This window comes from Chroicocephalus ridibundus, chromosome 2 (genome assembly GCF_963924245.1).
Source record: "Chroicocephalus ridibundus chromosome 2, bChrRid1.1, whole genome shotgun sequence".
Lineage (NCBI taxonomy): Eukaryota > Metazoa > Chordata > Aves > Charadriiformes > Laridae > Chroicocephalus > Chroicocephalus ridibundus.
The window spans coordinates 32,732,853-32,748,155 of record NC_086285.1 but is presented as its reverse complement, the minus strand read 5'-3'; the positions used below and the strand labels follow the sequence as shown (position 1 = coordinate 32,748,155).

At 36.3% G+C, this 15,303-nt stretch overlaps 1 protein-coding gene across 3 annotated transcripts in view; it reads left to right on the top strand.

Annotated features, from left to right (window-relative positions):
* Positions 1-15,303, top strand: part of CRPPA (CDP-L-ribitol pyrophosphorylase A) — a 118,029-nt gene that overhangs the window by 45,840 nt on the left and 56,886 nt on the right. For all 3 annotated transcript variants that reach the window (XM_063324945.1, XM_063324944.1, XM_063324943.1), the window contains exon 5: positions 3,674-3,719. In XM_063324945.1, coding sequence (XP_063181015.1) covers positions 3,674-3,719 — 46 coding nt within the window. The remainder of the gene's footprint in view (positions 1-3,673; positions 3,720-15,303) is intronic.

The window sequence follows — 15,303 nt, the reverse complement described above, 5'->3', positions numbered from 1 at the left end:
CACCATTTCTAGAAACAACAGGTTATTTTCTAATCCCAGAAAAATATCCCATACAATGGAGGTCTGTGGGATACCTTAGTATAACAGAGGGAAATACCTCATTAAACTAAAATTTGTGTTTTGCACTTTGTGTATGTGCGATCATAACTGTATTGTGTTTGTTTGGTAAAGGGTTGTGTTTTGCATTTAACATACAGTTTTGTAAATCTGAAATGTTCATCAAGCTGTATCAGTTTGAAGGAGCCTTTTAAATATTAAATGGGAATAACTTTGGGAAACCTTTAAAAGAGCGTCTTCCTAGGTGGTGAAAAGTTGCAGTCTGACAATTGAGAGAGAAGAGCTCACAGGAAACCAAACAAGCAAACCCTTGTCTGATGATTTTGAAACGTTACTAAAGAGATACAGTAGATTGTTTATTATACAGAAAAGTAGATAAATGTTTAATAACTAAGACTATTCTGCCCTTGCCAAATAAGCAGCTGATGGTTTCATATTCTGTGATAGTGAGGTATTTGTGTTTTAGTACTTGGCCTAGCGAAATTCTGCATTGCAGCAATAATGTTCAAAACATCTTGGAACACTAGATGCTCAAGAGGACAAAATTAAAAGTAACGTTGTCACATGAAGAGAGAGAATCTGAGTAATTAGAAGCCTGTGAGTCTGATATTGAGCAACAAAACAAAAGGGTGCACTGCTACAGGCAGAATTTGATTAATCAAGAGTTAAGGGACTAATGTAATTAATGTCAACCAACATGGAATTTACCTATTTTGCGAAATTGACTTCAAGCCTTTTTTACAAGACTGTAGTCTTGGCTGATAAAGATGGTAGTACTGATACAGTATACGATTGGCAGAAGTTTGACTTGTTACTACATGGCATCTTAATTAAAAATAGGATGACTGTAATTGTACTAGTCCTAATTAAATAGATTAAAAATTGGATAACTGATATATTTCAAAACACAATTCTCACTGCGTGCAGTTCTGCAGAAACTGTTATTGTCTCTAAGCTATTTAACGTTTGTCTGATAAAGTTTGCAGGCAACACAAAGATTTAAGGATGTGTAAATAAAAATGTAATTGATCAGAAGTAACCTATTGCTTGGCAAACAATTTAAACAAAAGGTGATGTTTTTCATTGCAGCCAAATATAAAGAAGTGTTTTTAGAAACAAAAATTGTAGGCCGTGTTAGAGAATTGTTCTAGGAAGACAGTGATCTTGAAAGTGGTGTAGGAATCACAGAAGACAGCAAGTTTCCACTGTGGGAAAAATACCTTATGTCAGCCATGGATACATAGACAAGAATATGAAATTAGAAAGAGTCGTTCTAGTATTGCAAGTGTATCTAGAACACTATGGTCAAATCTGGACTCAAGCACTATGCAAATGTTGATTAACAGTGAAAGTTCCAAGATCTTTCTTCCTCATTCTTTTTCCATTGTGATTTTTGCACCTCGTGCGGTCTGTGAGAGCGGAGAGTGCCATCTTCCATATAGAGTGGCAGTTAAAGTATTCTTCCAGGTTGATTTGGCTAGATCTGAATTGCTTCCGGCTGGGGTGAGCCTAGAATGCAAATCTACTTTAGTGAAACTAGAGATAAAACAGTATAGCTGCTCAGAACAATAAACTGCTGTGTTGACTAGCCTTAAAAGTTGTTTAAAACAAATGCATACTAAAACAATCGTTAGAATTAAACCAAAGGGTGTCTCTGTCGTGGTTGCTTGCCTTTTGAATAAGTCTCATCTGAATTGCAACACCTCTTAATCAACATAAGAAATTTAGAATTTGGATACCTTAAGAGAAGCTTTGGTTGGATTTAGCATCTTACTGAATATTGAAAGAGGTGTAGGGAATCCCTTCCTCCCTGACTGGTAAGTTGTGGTCACCTGTGGTAGCGGGCAGGGTTTTTCTCTCTGTCAACTTTACTATTTTCAGAAAGCTTATAGGAGTTTGTATCTGAAATTAGTTTAAACAATCACAGATTATGAAAGAAATATATATGGGAAGTGTGATATGGTCTCAGGTGATTTATTTCTCTAGAAAACCACCCTAAATGTATTTGCTGATGTCTGGCTCAGAATTTCAGAAGTGGTTTTAAAGCTTCGTTCTTAATTTTTTATTCTTCTGTGCTGTTTTCTCGAAGACTGGGCCTACTTTATGAAGTAACTTCTTTTTAAAGTCAGATTATTTAAAAATACTGTTGCATCTTAAAGAGATTGTGAACCTTAGAATGTGTGACCACTTTTGACAGTGCTTGATAGTCTTGTTTCTTGAAAGGTTTTTAGATGGTAATCTGTTACAGGTTTACTGAATGTTCAGAATAAAAGCCCTCTAGAAACAGGTAATTATAAAAAAAATGTGCAACAGAATTGGTGACTCAGTGATTCTTTATCCTTAAATTTGAATTCAAGACATTGATTCTTCCCAACAATATGTAAACTCAGACACCTAAGATTTCGCAGGCTACATTCATTCTCTGGCTGCTTCCTCTGCAGGACAACCTGTGGCAAAGTGAGTTTAATTTTTAATTTTAAAAGAATATCAGTCCTTGGAGAAATGATGAGTAATGAGAAAGGTAATATTATTAATCTGTTTCTGACTATAATACACAGCTGAATTTATGAGATGGAAAGGAAAGCAGTTATAAGAATCCTTATGTTAAAATGAAATATTTACTTGGAGACTAAAATGTTAATACCTACCATAGTATGTTTCTGCTGTAAGATTTACTTTGCAGCTTTTGGAATCCTATTCAGTCCATTTCAAAAAGAAAGAAAAAAGTTATTCAGACTCTAGAGAAACAAGTGCAGAAAATCCAGTAATATTTAACATAAAAGGAAGTTACAGTAAAACCAAAGACAAATATTTAGGAGTTATTCTTATATCAGTTCATGTCACTGCATGTCATTGCAAAGACATTGCTGGCAAAGACTGTTAACGTCTTGGGTGGATGCTGTCTTTAGTTTTCTGTTATTTTATTTGCAAAGCCTAATACCATGGTGGGATTGTCAACCACCATGAGGGTGCAAAGGCACATATGAAAGGTGTTTTTTGCAAGTACCAAGTAAATATTCAGCATCTTACTGCCCGTCTAACTTGATCTGAATAACGTCTTCAAGAAGATCTTGGTGGTTTTTAATCCTCTGAAAGCTCATACAAACCCTAATGTACTCTCACTGACTCCCACTGATTAATTGGACTCTCATTAACAGTAATAGTCTTGCGCTACTGAAAAATGACACCTATAGTAGTAAAAGAAATAACGAGGCTTCTCCCTGGCTGTCATTTTTATGATCACAAGTCCTATAAAAAATGAACCTATTTCATGATAAAATTATAGAGTAGACATACAGTTTTTAAGGAATGATGAAAATGGATGTGTGAAAATGGATACAGTGTCATGTGTTTATGATTCTTCAAAGGGTTAAAAATAGTTCAGGTTTCAAATGAGTTCTAAATAGATCTAAGTATTTAAAAAAAGGTTTCTCCAGTAATTTCTGCAACTTCTGTTCTCATGACTTGCCAGTAATATTTTACCAGAATTAAGAAAATGACAATATCATTTGTTTATGGTATTTCAAATGTAAAGGATTTCCTTCAGGGCATTGTTTTATTAGTTTTACATTCCTTCCTGCTGTGTTAAATCTAATGAGGCTTGTCTGTCCTTTAGGTGACCTACAAGCGGGATCTGTATGCAGCTGAATCGATTATTAAGGGTATGTGTTCGTCCTTGTGGCTGTCAGTTTGCATATTCCCTGAGTCAATTTAGAACCTTGTGAACTATAGTTTTAAATGTCTTTAAGAAAAGTTTTATGATAAATAAAATGTCCTTAGGCAAGTTGTTTTAACTTGTTCACTGGAATACTTATATTATGCATTATTTACCTTTATTTACTTCTCTTAGAATAGACAACCTTATAAAAAGCTGTGTGTTATAGAGTCAAACAGAGATTAATTTTGAATGGCTTTATAAGTAATAAACAATTATTTTCTTTCATGTCTAGTTCAATTGTATGTTCCATCTTTCTAATCTTAGCAGTAGATTGTAAATTAAATATTAACTCTTTAGGTCTCTTCACTCTTGTACATGCAGCAACTTGTTACCTAAATTGTTGTAGCAATTATATGATATTGAGGTATACCATTAATTTATAAATACTTTGTTGAACTGGTTTTTAACCTTTTCGTGTACTGATAACGGTGGTTTCATAGCAGTTTAACATAAAGACTAAATTTAGTCTTTATCTAGATTGACTCAATCTAAGAACAATGTAGAAAGGAAGAACTCTTAATACTGTATAATGAGCACACTGATGGTTATTGTAAACTGATAGGCACTGATTCAGAGGACTCTTGCTTGACTCCACATTGAGAACTGAGGAATAAAAGCCCAGAAACTGATGAAGAGAAAGGGGGTTCCCTTTGGATTAAAAATATCTTTCCAGAGAAAAGATTGTGGTTCCTATGTAAGAAAAACAGAGCAAACCCCATGTCTTATTAAGCCACGGTGACTGATTGACGACTTGTTCACTTTGGTGGCTTGTGTTGTTACAAGATCCAGCACTGGTTTGGGTAAATGAGACCATGCCAAGCTCTGTCACTGCAGACAAGCTAGAAAGCTTAAAAAGAGCTCGGATATCACTATGGTATTCTGCATGCTGCTTCTGTAGACCTCCAGGAATGCAGCAAGTTTGAAGTTTCTGGTTATTACAGTGGGCAAATATTGCATATTATATGCATTTCTAGAGCTACCTGACTGAATTTTTCAGTCACATATCAAGGAGATAAGGCATGAAACCTTGGGAGTTCTGGTTTTGACAGGGACTGGGCTCTCATCTCCATAGCTGTAAGCGTGGAATTTTTGTAAATCTTGTTTGGAGTAGGATTCTTAGAGGTTCCATACTCATCTAGCTTTTGAGCTTAGGATTTGCAAATGTGTTAAGGATGAGAAGGTGGCTAGGAGTAGTTGGCATGAATTTATAAAGGGGAAATTATGCCTGACCAGCCTTCTACAATGAAATGACTAGCTTGGTGGATGAGAGAAGAGCAATGGATATGGTTTGTCTTGATTTCAGCAATGCCTTTGATGCTATGTCCCATTACATTCTCGTTGACAAATTGATTAAGTACAGACTAGAAAAGTGGACAGTGAGGTGGACTGAAAACTGGCTGAACTGCTGGGCTCAAACATGAAGTCCAGCTGGAGCCCAGTCACGGTAGTCTACCCTAGAAGTCAGTGCTGGTTAAAATCTTCACTAACGATCTGAATGATAGGGCAGAGCACACCTTCAGCAAGTCTGCAGATGATGTAAAATTGTGAGGAGAGGTTGATAGACCAGGTGGTTGTGCTGCCATTCAGAAGGACCTTGACAGGCTGGAGAAACGGGTGAACAGGAGTCTCCTGAAATTCAGCAAGGGGAAGTGCAAACGCCTGCACTTGGGAAGCAATAACCCCAGGTACCATTAGAGGCTGGGGGCTGACCAGGTAGAAGGCAGCTCTGCAGAAAAGGCCCTGCGGAGTACTGGTGGACAACAAGTTGAACAGGTGCTGGCAATGAGCCCTTATGGCAAAGGTGGCCAACTTCTACAGTAGGCAGCGTATTGCCAGCAGGTCAAGGGAGGTCTTAGCAATGTGTATAAATGCCAGATGGGATGGACTGAAGAAGATGGAGCCAGACTCTTCCTCAGTGATGTTCAGGGAAAAGAGAACAGGCAATGGGCAGACAGTGAAATACAGAAAATTCCATTTATACATCTGAAAAGCCTGGAAATTCTTAGGATTCTCAGGTTTTTTATTATGAAGCTGGGAGATTGGAAGGGACGCTGTCTGTGCTTGATTTCCTAGGAAACATTTGTTCATCTGAGATTGACAATATGAGTATCTCTTGGCTTATAAATGCCATTTTTAACAGTTTTTATTGAGTTACTGAAAAGAATATTTCATCTCAGAAATTACTTGGTTTAATATTTTCAGAACAGTATTTTTAACTTATTCAAGCTTATGGGAAGCTTTGAAAATGGGGGTGTGATCTGACTTAAACTGGAAAAACATTTCCAAAATATGCAGTATCTCTATTTTGTCCACTTATTTTTTTGATAGCTATTGGATATTTACAAACTATATGCAAACAGAATTCATTCTGCCATTAAGAGTTTTTCACAAATAAAATCTAGATAAGTTCTTGAGTTGGCCCAGTGATTTATCAAAGCATTTTATTTTAATTTTCTGGAATTCTTGTGCTCTTGGAAAAGTATGTAGTACTTTTAATTTAATTTTAAATTATCTTTACTTGGATAAAACAATTCAGTTTGAATATACAATTTAAAAGCTCAAATACTGTTATTGTGCTTGTCACATGAGCAAAATTACTCACAAGACAAAAAAGAGTTAATAGAATGAATCAGTATGCAAAAGAGGAATTTCATGGTACAGTATGATATAAAATTAAGCAATGATTTTATCTTCTTGATGAATAGGAATTGGAACTAATATTTTACCTTGAATGATAGTTCAGTGGAAAAAAGGGGAGCTTCCAAGCTTTGAGAAGTGCAAAAGTAATTATATGAAAAAATGAAGTTCTTTTTTTCCAGTCTAAATATAGACCCCATTATACCAGTCATTTTGCTTGTCCTTACTTAACTAATGATCTGACTTGTCCCGTTGACTTAATTTCAGTCAAATCAGTAAATAAGTTTTTGCAGTCAAAATGGCAGTTAAATGTTAAAAAAAAAAATAAAATTACCCCCCCCTTCTGAGACCCTTTTTGCATTGTCAGCATCCAGTTTATTTCATCTAGCACGATGCAGATCTGTGCGTACCTCCATGATATGAGTTCTCTCTGAATTCCTAATTCTAATAGAGTGCGTGCATGCTTTTACAGTAGAGACTTCTTTTATCTATAATTTTAAGTATTACCTGTATAGCAGAGACTTTCAAAGGAAAATTCCCTCTGATGATAACATTAATAAGGAAATGTAGAAAGCTGATTCAGCTGCTTGGATGTGCTGTTTTGTTACAATATTTGTAAATATTTGCTGTAACAAGAATTGTTGTACTTCTGTCAGTCAAGCTTGCTGAAGCCAGTAATGCCAGCATAAAATGATGTAAATGCCATGAATCAGCTCAATGAATGTACTGTGTTGATCATATCTTGACAAAAGGTTCAATACTCAAGTTGGAAAAAATCTCAGCAAACTCATCGTTCTGTGTTAACTTTGATCTTATTTTCCTTTTTCCTGTGTATTTTTCATATTTGTTTACCATGTATGTTCTCAATAGTTAATGGCAATTTAGCAGTCATTACTGGATCAAGTAGATCCATTTTCATTTCCTTGTTCCTTGGACTTAACTGTAGACTGTACTACTTTTGTAATGCAAAAGCCGATTTATTTTACTGTATCATTCAGTATTACTCAAATATTTTCAGAAGACCTTCAGGATGTGCTAAGGATGTGTAAACTTTAAAGGAAAAGAAAAATCAAAACCAGTGCTGATTTATATTTTTAAAAAGTTCTTATTCATCTTCTTGCAGTTTATTTGATCCTTTACTAGATACGTTCTTCTGTAGTGGGCAAGGAAAAAGCCAGATGGACACCTTATGTAAAATACGTTGCTTTACGTAGCTGGAGAAGGAGACAGCACCCTGCTGCCATCATCCAGTTTGCTCCTTCCTCACATGTCCCCATCATTACAGAGCAGCTCTTGTGAAGGTGGGAACTGAGTCATCACGCTTCTTGTGGGGAAACTAGAAATTAATACCATGTGAAAAAAATGGTTTCTGTGCTCTCCCTCTGCTGCCCTCCCATCCTTATAAAGGTGAATCCTTTATTCTTTTAGTCAGTGCTAGTCTTTCTTCTTTATAGATTATTTAAAAGAAAAATAGATTTGTAATATTTTGAAACATTTTGCTTTAAAAATGTTTTTATAGTATTTTATGCTGATTTTATGTAACATATAGACAATATCATTTCATACAGAAAATTGTAAACCTGAAACAATACTGAAACCTTCATGCAAATGAATTTTTATATTCCTGTGTATATAAGGGCTTCATTAATCTCATAGGTCATTAAAGATTAGTTATAATTTATTTGAAAAATAAGATCAATTCCAGTCATCTTTCTCTAAAAACAGCTTGGATGCAGCTTACACAAATGAAAGGAACATTCACTGAGTTTAACTATTTCTTTTTATAACGGGAGCAAAAATGCTGTAAATGACCAGTAATTCTGTTCGAACTGTTCATAGATACATATTTTACATGTGTATTTCATCATGTTATCACGTTTTTTGTTTTCACTAAAGCCAATACAATGTTTTCCAGCTGTTGGTTATGATAAAAATCTATAATGTAGCTTAAAGTAAAAATGAAGATTTGTATGGCGGTAAATCAGGCTAATCCCTTAATTGATCTTTACTTCTCTAATGTTCTGTTACTATGGCAGCATGCAATATGTCAGCCTCAGTAACCACAGTAGTCTTTTATTATGCCTGGTCTGTATGAAAGACTGTACTTCAAGTTCCTTGAAGTTTATGTTTGCTCTTTGCTGCACTGCATGATTTCAGGACGGGAAAGCCTTACATATTCTTTACTCCTTATGCAAGCAGTGTGATAAGAGTCCTCCATAGCTAATTAGGACGCCCCATAACAGATTTATCTTACATAATTGGTTATCTTTAATGAGGTTTTGAATAGACACTGTTAGCACTCCAAGTCTGCAATTTGAAGGTTGTGCCTTGCCTATTCTATGCCCTACAAAAGGCTTCAAATACCAGATCTTCAGATGGATATAACATGACTTATTTTTATAGTGGACAGTTGCACCATGTAAATTAATATTAGGTCAGCTTTTTATTCACAGTTCATGCCACACTTAAAGCATATTTAAGGGGAGAATATATTTTTTGACCTATTGAGTGTCGTCCTGTTGTACCTCCATGTTGCATCATTCAGTCTCATGGTTGTTGTTAGCTTTACAAAAGTAGTCTTAATAGCTATGTTCTACTGTTTGTGCTGTGCCTATGGGAAACCTTCAAGGACAGACCACCTTCCAGAATGGCAACCATCCTACAAGCCAAGACATGCTCAGTTAGGCCTTTCCTACTATCTGAATAATGGACTGTATCACAGCGTCTGCTTTTCTTGAGAGTTCAGAACCCACTACGCGGTGCTATAGGAAGTGCTCCTACTTGTCGTTACCCTTTTGCATTTTCTTGCACAACTTAGGTAGCTGTCTGCTGTGTGGTAGCTACTCACTGCTGTTTGTGAGCTTCCGTCTTGGAGACCTGCTGGTGTTATGGAAGAGTGTTACAGAGACTGATGGAGAAGCAAACTCTGCAAGAAAGTGGCAGTTTCCACGCAATGTTTCTTCTGAGGATTTCAGTAACAGTCTCTGGAGAGAGGAAGGACCTTCTGCTGATTCTGAGCGCTCTAGAGATACAAACCTGTCTAGCAGAAATCTCCACTGTACTAGTGTGCTGTTCGTGGCTCGCACGAGACCCGTGTGCTTGTGGAGTTTTGCATACTGTTCCCCCTTAAAGGCATCCTCAGGGATGGGTTTTCTGGGTATCTACCTCCTCCTTTCCCTTTTCTCTTTCCCGTCTTTGGGATGTTGATGAGATGCCAGGAGCTCCAGAAAGCAATACCTGCCTTCCCATATGGAATTTACTATCTTTTGCCTTGTTAAGACCCCTTTCTTTTACTTTTGCTTGGCACTGGCTGCTAGTGTGTTCTGTAACCTTGCTGAGCATAGCTGTCAGCGATCTTTCCTACCTATATGGAGGAAAGGGTGCCTCTTCCTAACACTGTGTATCACTTTGGGTATAAATGGTGTTACCCATGGGACAGTGGTCTACTTTATGGCTCTTTGTGTCAAGTTGTTGAAGAGGACACAGGACTGAAATGCAGCATTATGCACTGGATAGTACAGCCCTGTATCACGTACTTGGGTAGATTGAGACGTCAGGTTCAGGCCCTGTAGAGTGAAGTGTCTGAAGGGGAAGTCCTGCATGACACTGTAAGGCTGTGTTGCAAGGCTCTTGGCATGCCACATGTCCTCTGGAGATGTCCCAGAAGCTAAATGTATGGCCTGGGAGGGTATAAGGTACTAAGGGCCCTGGCCTCACACGGGCTCCCTGCTACTGTTCAAGTCTTCACAACTGATTTCTTTATTATTAAGTGATCCAATTTACTTTGCTGGATGCACATATTATCGCTGGATGAATTTGAGCATACATATTTAATTTTATGACCACAGTTCCAAATTCCAGGTCATCTGCCAGATATATTTATTAGTGACTGAAACTTGGTTTCCTTCAACTTCAGAGAATGACAGTTATCTTTTCTGTTAACCTGCTTGTTTTATTTACAAAATCCATTTAAGCTATATTAAAAATATTTGACTTAATGAGAATTATTCAGCCAACTTTTCCCTTTCTGGTTTCAAATAGTATTTTTTTTGCTTTGAATTATGAACTTCAACAGATCTTTAATTCCTTAATTTTTATGCTGGAAATTAAGGTTACACTTGTACCTATAGACAGCTTTGCTAAGGAACGTGTTCCTGGTGATTCAGTTTGACATATTATTTTGCTGTCCTGTTTATTTTTGAGGACTTCTGCATTTCTGTTTCTTGTCCATATATATATATAATTTTATATATATATAATATATATATATTTAATATCAATTAAATTATAATTCTGTAATTAATTAGATACAAGAAAAAATATTATGGTAATATGTGTTTGGTAATTAAATGATGTCTGAAAAAGTAAAATTAATCATTGGTTATGAGACTGTTTCTATAGTGTGCTATGTTACAAATGTAATTCTACCTATGTAACAAGTCCCAAATGTTTCACAGAAGCACAGCTAGATTTTAACTGCTGGCCTAATGAGAGGTCGTAACTGACAAATTTCAGCTTGCTGAACTTGACGCAGGTGGAAGTATAAAAAACATACATGCATGCATACATTTTCGTACTGTAGTTATTTATATGTATATATAGCATTCATATTCAAGGCAATGCAAAGAAACACTTCACTAACATAAATGGACTAATGAGTTATTTATCTTTTGAGACTGTTTTCTTAAAACATGTCTTATTAATTTGCTTACTTCCTCAAGTCTTTTTTACAACTATATTATGAAAGTCTGAGTCCTAATATCATTTGTTTTATAAACAGTAAATTTAATGCTTTTCTTTAGTTAAGCAGGTATGAACTTGTAGGGTATGCAGACAAGGTGGCACACGCCTATTTTTAATAGTCTTGAAGTAAGAAAACATCATCTTACAATAAGGGTGACTCATCTAGAAATGTAGTTAAGATCAGACTAATACAAAACATCCTAAAAAATTTCCATTAGGGCTACTGCCCTCAGGGTAGGTATCTTTGAACTCCAGTTCCAACATGTAAACTTTAAATGGTGCGTCTCAGTAGAACTTTGTAACTTAGAGTTTGGCTCTCTCTCCTCCTCATTTCTCTTTTCTTAACGGCCCTTTTTCTGCAGTAACTTTATCACAAGAACGTGTGTTTGCAGATCGGATATTTTGCTCTCACATTTGGCTTAATAAGTATCTGCTGATGTAGATAGAATTATATTTTGGAAGTGCCAAGTAAAATATCATAATGCCTTCAAACTGTTTGTGACTTTTGGGAGCTACATAGTATATTTTATGTTATATGAAGAACCCACATGACTTTTTATTAGAAAAAAATTGACATAAGTGTCAATTGTGTATGAAAGGACAGACGTTTTACTTGAGGTTGGCTGCAGTTTCATACTCATTAACCAGTGGCTGTTCTCTGCTGTGAGGCAAAGAAATGGACTGGCAGGTGGGGAGGTACTCCTCAGAATAGTTTTGTCAGGTGAAAACAACCCTCTTCCTTGTCTTCTACCACAAAATCTTCCTCTCCTGCTTGTATGCTAATATTGGTAGGGGCAGTGTCAAAGTCGGCTTTTGGTTGTTGTGGCTACAGAGAAATGTGGAATGAATAAACAAAATTGGTAGATATTTTTGGTTACCTATGAAATACGAATAACAATTTTGACTTGTTCTGTTGAGCATGGATGAAAAAAAATCTGGCAGTACTTGTGTCATTTTTCTTGTGTTTACAGTGGTAGAAACATCTCTGTTATGAGATACTAAACATGCCAGGGAGAACCATACTGAATTTCCAGAGCAGTTGAGCCATTGCTGTGTAGAAAGTGAAAATGGAATGTCGATAAATTAATTTACTATTTTGAATTCACTGCAAACTTCAAAAGTGTTTTGATGAATAGGATGTGCTTCCAAAATAGTAGGAATTGTAATGACAGCCCAAGAATGGCATGGTATGAACATATGTTTACAAAAACAAATGTATGTATACATATATATGTGCAATTAAGAGAAAAAATTTACATCTGTAGGCTAAAATCTGTTTACCACTCAGACACATTTTTATTCTTATGATATTAATTCCCTAGGATATGATATTTATGATCCTTATTCAAAGTACTATTTTAATTGCTGCTTGTTTGTGGCATGCTTTTCAAGGTAAACTTTTAAGTGAGTTGTTAGAGTACACTTAATACATTATCTAACAAAGGTAGTTCCATAAACATGCACACATTTTAATTTATAATTTTGGGTGAGATCCTAGGATAAAGACTGTAACAGGTGTTACTGAATAGTAATGTGATCTAAAGCTTTAGGATATCAAAGAAGGGCACAGAAAAATTGAAAATGAATTTTTCTGCTGGAAAAAGAAGAAAGTTTAATGGAACGAATTCTGAAATCCTGTTTCCACTTTAATGAAGAAAATTCCTACCCCTTTTCTGATAGAGAAATTTAATGTTTAACCTAACAGAATTTGATAGTGTAAAGTTTTAACTATTTTTCATTTTATGCAAAAAATATGCTCTGAGTGGATGTTAAATGTGATGCATTATGGGAAGGGTTACTCCATAATCAGGTACAACTGGAAAGAAGCTGAGAGTAATTGGAAGATGTGTATTGGGAAGAGGAGGTTTCCAGGGAAATGCTGAGCTTAAAGTAAGTAGAAGAAGCGGGAGCCAAAGCAAGAGAGAGATTTTGATAGGAAAGGAGGACAAAAATTAAAAGGTTAGGCAGATAGCAAGGAAGGTATGGCATGAAAGTAGGGAAGAAAAGTAAAACAGTGGTGCATGGTGGGAGGACAACAGGTAACAGGCAAAACCAAGGGAGGTTCCAGCTCAATAACAGGAAAAACTCTTTCACCATGAGGACAATCAAGCAGGGAACAGGTTGCCTGGAGAGGTTGTGCAGCCTCTGGCGTCAAAGGCTTTCAAGAGCCTGGGGGACATAGGGATGAATGATCAGGCCTGACCTCATGGGTGGTTCTGCTTTGAGCAGGGCCTCCTGAGGTCCCTTACAGCCTGAATTATCCAACAGTCTGATGGAAAACAAAATTTTGTTAGCTGAGTATTAAAATTCCTTATGACATGACCATGACATGGCTTTCCAGCACGACTGTTTGATTCACCCAGACTTCTGAAAACAGGGAATGAAATGCTGCACACAGCTTTGCCAACAGTCAGCAAAACTCATGATACCTGTGGGATTTGGGAGCCAGTGCCCCAGCTGCCCTCACTGGGCTCAGGGTGATTACGCTGAGTGACAGAGAGCTCCATCAGCCCAACAGAAGTGGGACACAGGGAGACCCAGGGAGGAAGGCTCCAGTCGGCCTTCCTTCCCACCGTGCAGCAAAGGTGCAGACCATCTCAATGAACGTGAAGATTCTTTTGGCCACTTGAAACAGTTGGTATTTAAATTGAAACTGAGTTTTAAACCTCAGCTAGAACAGCACAGTTGCTTTGCTATAATGATTGTATAAATTATGATTTCCCAGACTTCCTTTATAAATTTTTCTTGATCATATATAAGCACACAGCATCTTTTCAATGTGTATATTATCATTACTTTCATTTTTTCTTCCTTTATCAATAGACTTCCCCTCTAACATTGCCTTCCTCCTCCAGATTAAAAATACGTTTTTTCACACTCCATTCAACTTTGCTTTCTTCTTTAGAAAACTCAATCTGCAAATCTTGGTCGCCTTTTTTATAGTCTTCTCTGCTTTCTCATTTACATTACAGGAAGTTAGAGGTTTAAGGGGACTGGCAGAGGAGTGAGATGGGCTTTTATAGTTGCAGTCTTTGAGCAGCCTCTTGTGAGGTTACTTTTGACACTTGCTGTTGATAACTGACTTCTTTTTAAAAAGAACTGTCTGAGGGTAAGTTGTGGTGCCTTTTTGGATTCCACAGCCTTCTTCCACATGTGGATTTTTGTAATGGCTCCAATCTGACCTTCTTCATTAAATTACTTAGTTCCATAGAATCTGAGTTCTTGAAATCTGATATGCCAGTCTGGTTTATTATGTACATCTATCTTGTATCCGCAGTGTATCTGCGTTCCGTGTACAGTACTAAATTCAAGTGGCTCTTGCTCTCTGATTTCAATCTACCACCAGTTTCTTTCTGCTGATAAGAAATTAATTCAATATGTTTCCCATTGACCCATTTTTGAGACTGTAAAGTTATTCTCTATTAAGTAGAAGCCAACTTTGATGCATCTTAAGTATATTTTTTTGCCCAGTGAATCTATGGGAAGATAATTTCTCCCACAGTTGTGGTATCCTGTGATTTCCAGTCCTCTGAGAACTGGCCGTGCATTTTTTTAATTCTCACTTTCATCTGGTTGTAATGGTTTATAAGCAGATGTTTATTGTTCTCTTTCTTCCCCCCTCCCCATTCTTGCTAACTTAATACAAAGCCAGTTGCCACCACTATTTTCATTGTCATTTTATAAATATTGGACATAACAAATGCCCGTGATTTATAAAATCATTGTAGTATCTTTTGGGGTCCTCTGTGGTCAATTCACTTTTCCTGCTCACAAAAAATTATTTTTAAAAATCACAAGTCACTTTCCAATAATGTTAACTCTGCAGCAGCTTTAAAATTAATTTTCAGATCTGTATGTCTATTTTTGTAATGAAGTCTTTGAGTTTACAATAGAAAGTGAGATGTTTACTTAAGTAATGCATCTGATTTAACTTATTGTGTGGTATGTAATTATAAAAAAACCTTTCCACATGCAACAAATATGTATCTCTATATTCAGACTTGTTTGAAGAACGGTTAGGCCATATTTTTATAATTTCTTTTGTGTCTTTCACTACTAATTTATTTGTGGTGGTGTATCCCTGAAGTCTCATTGAAGTCTGCTTTAAATATAATTTAGATTTATGAAATTTCTATCTGCTTATGGAA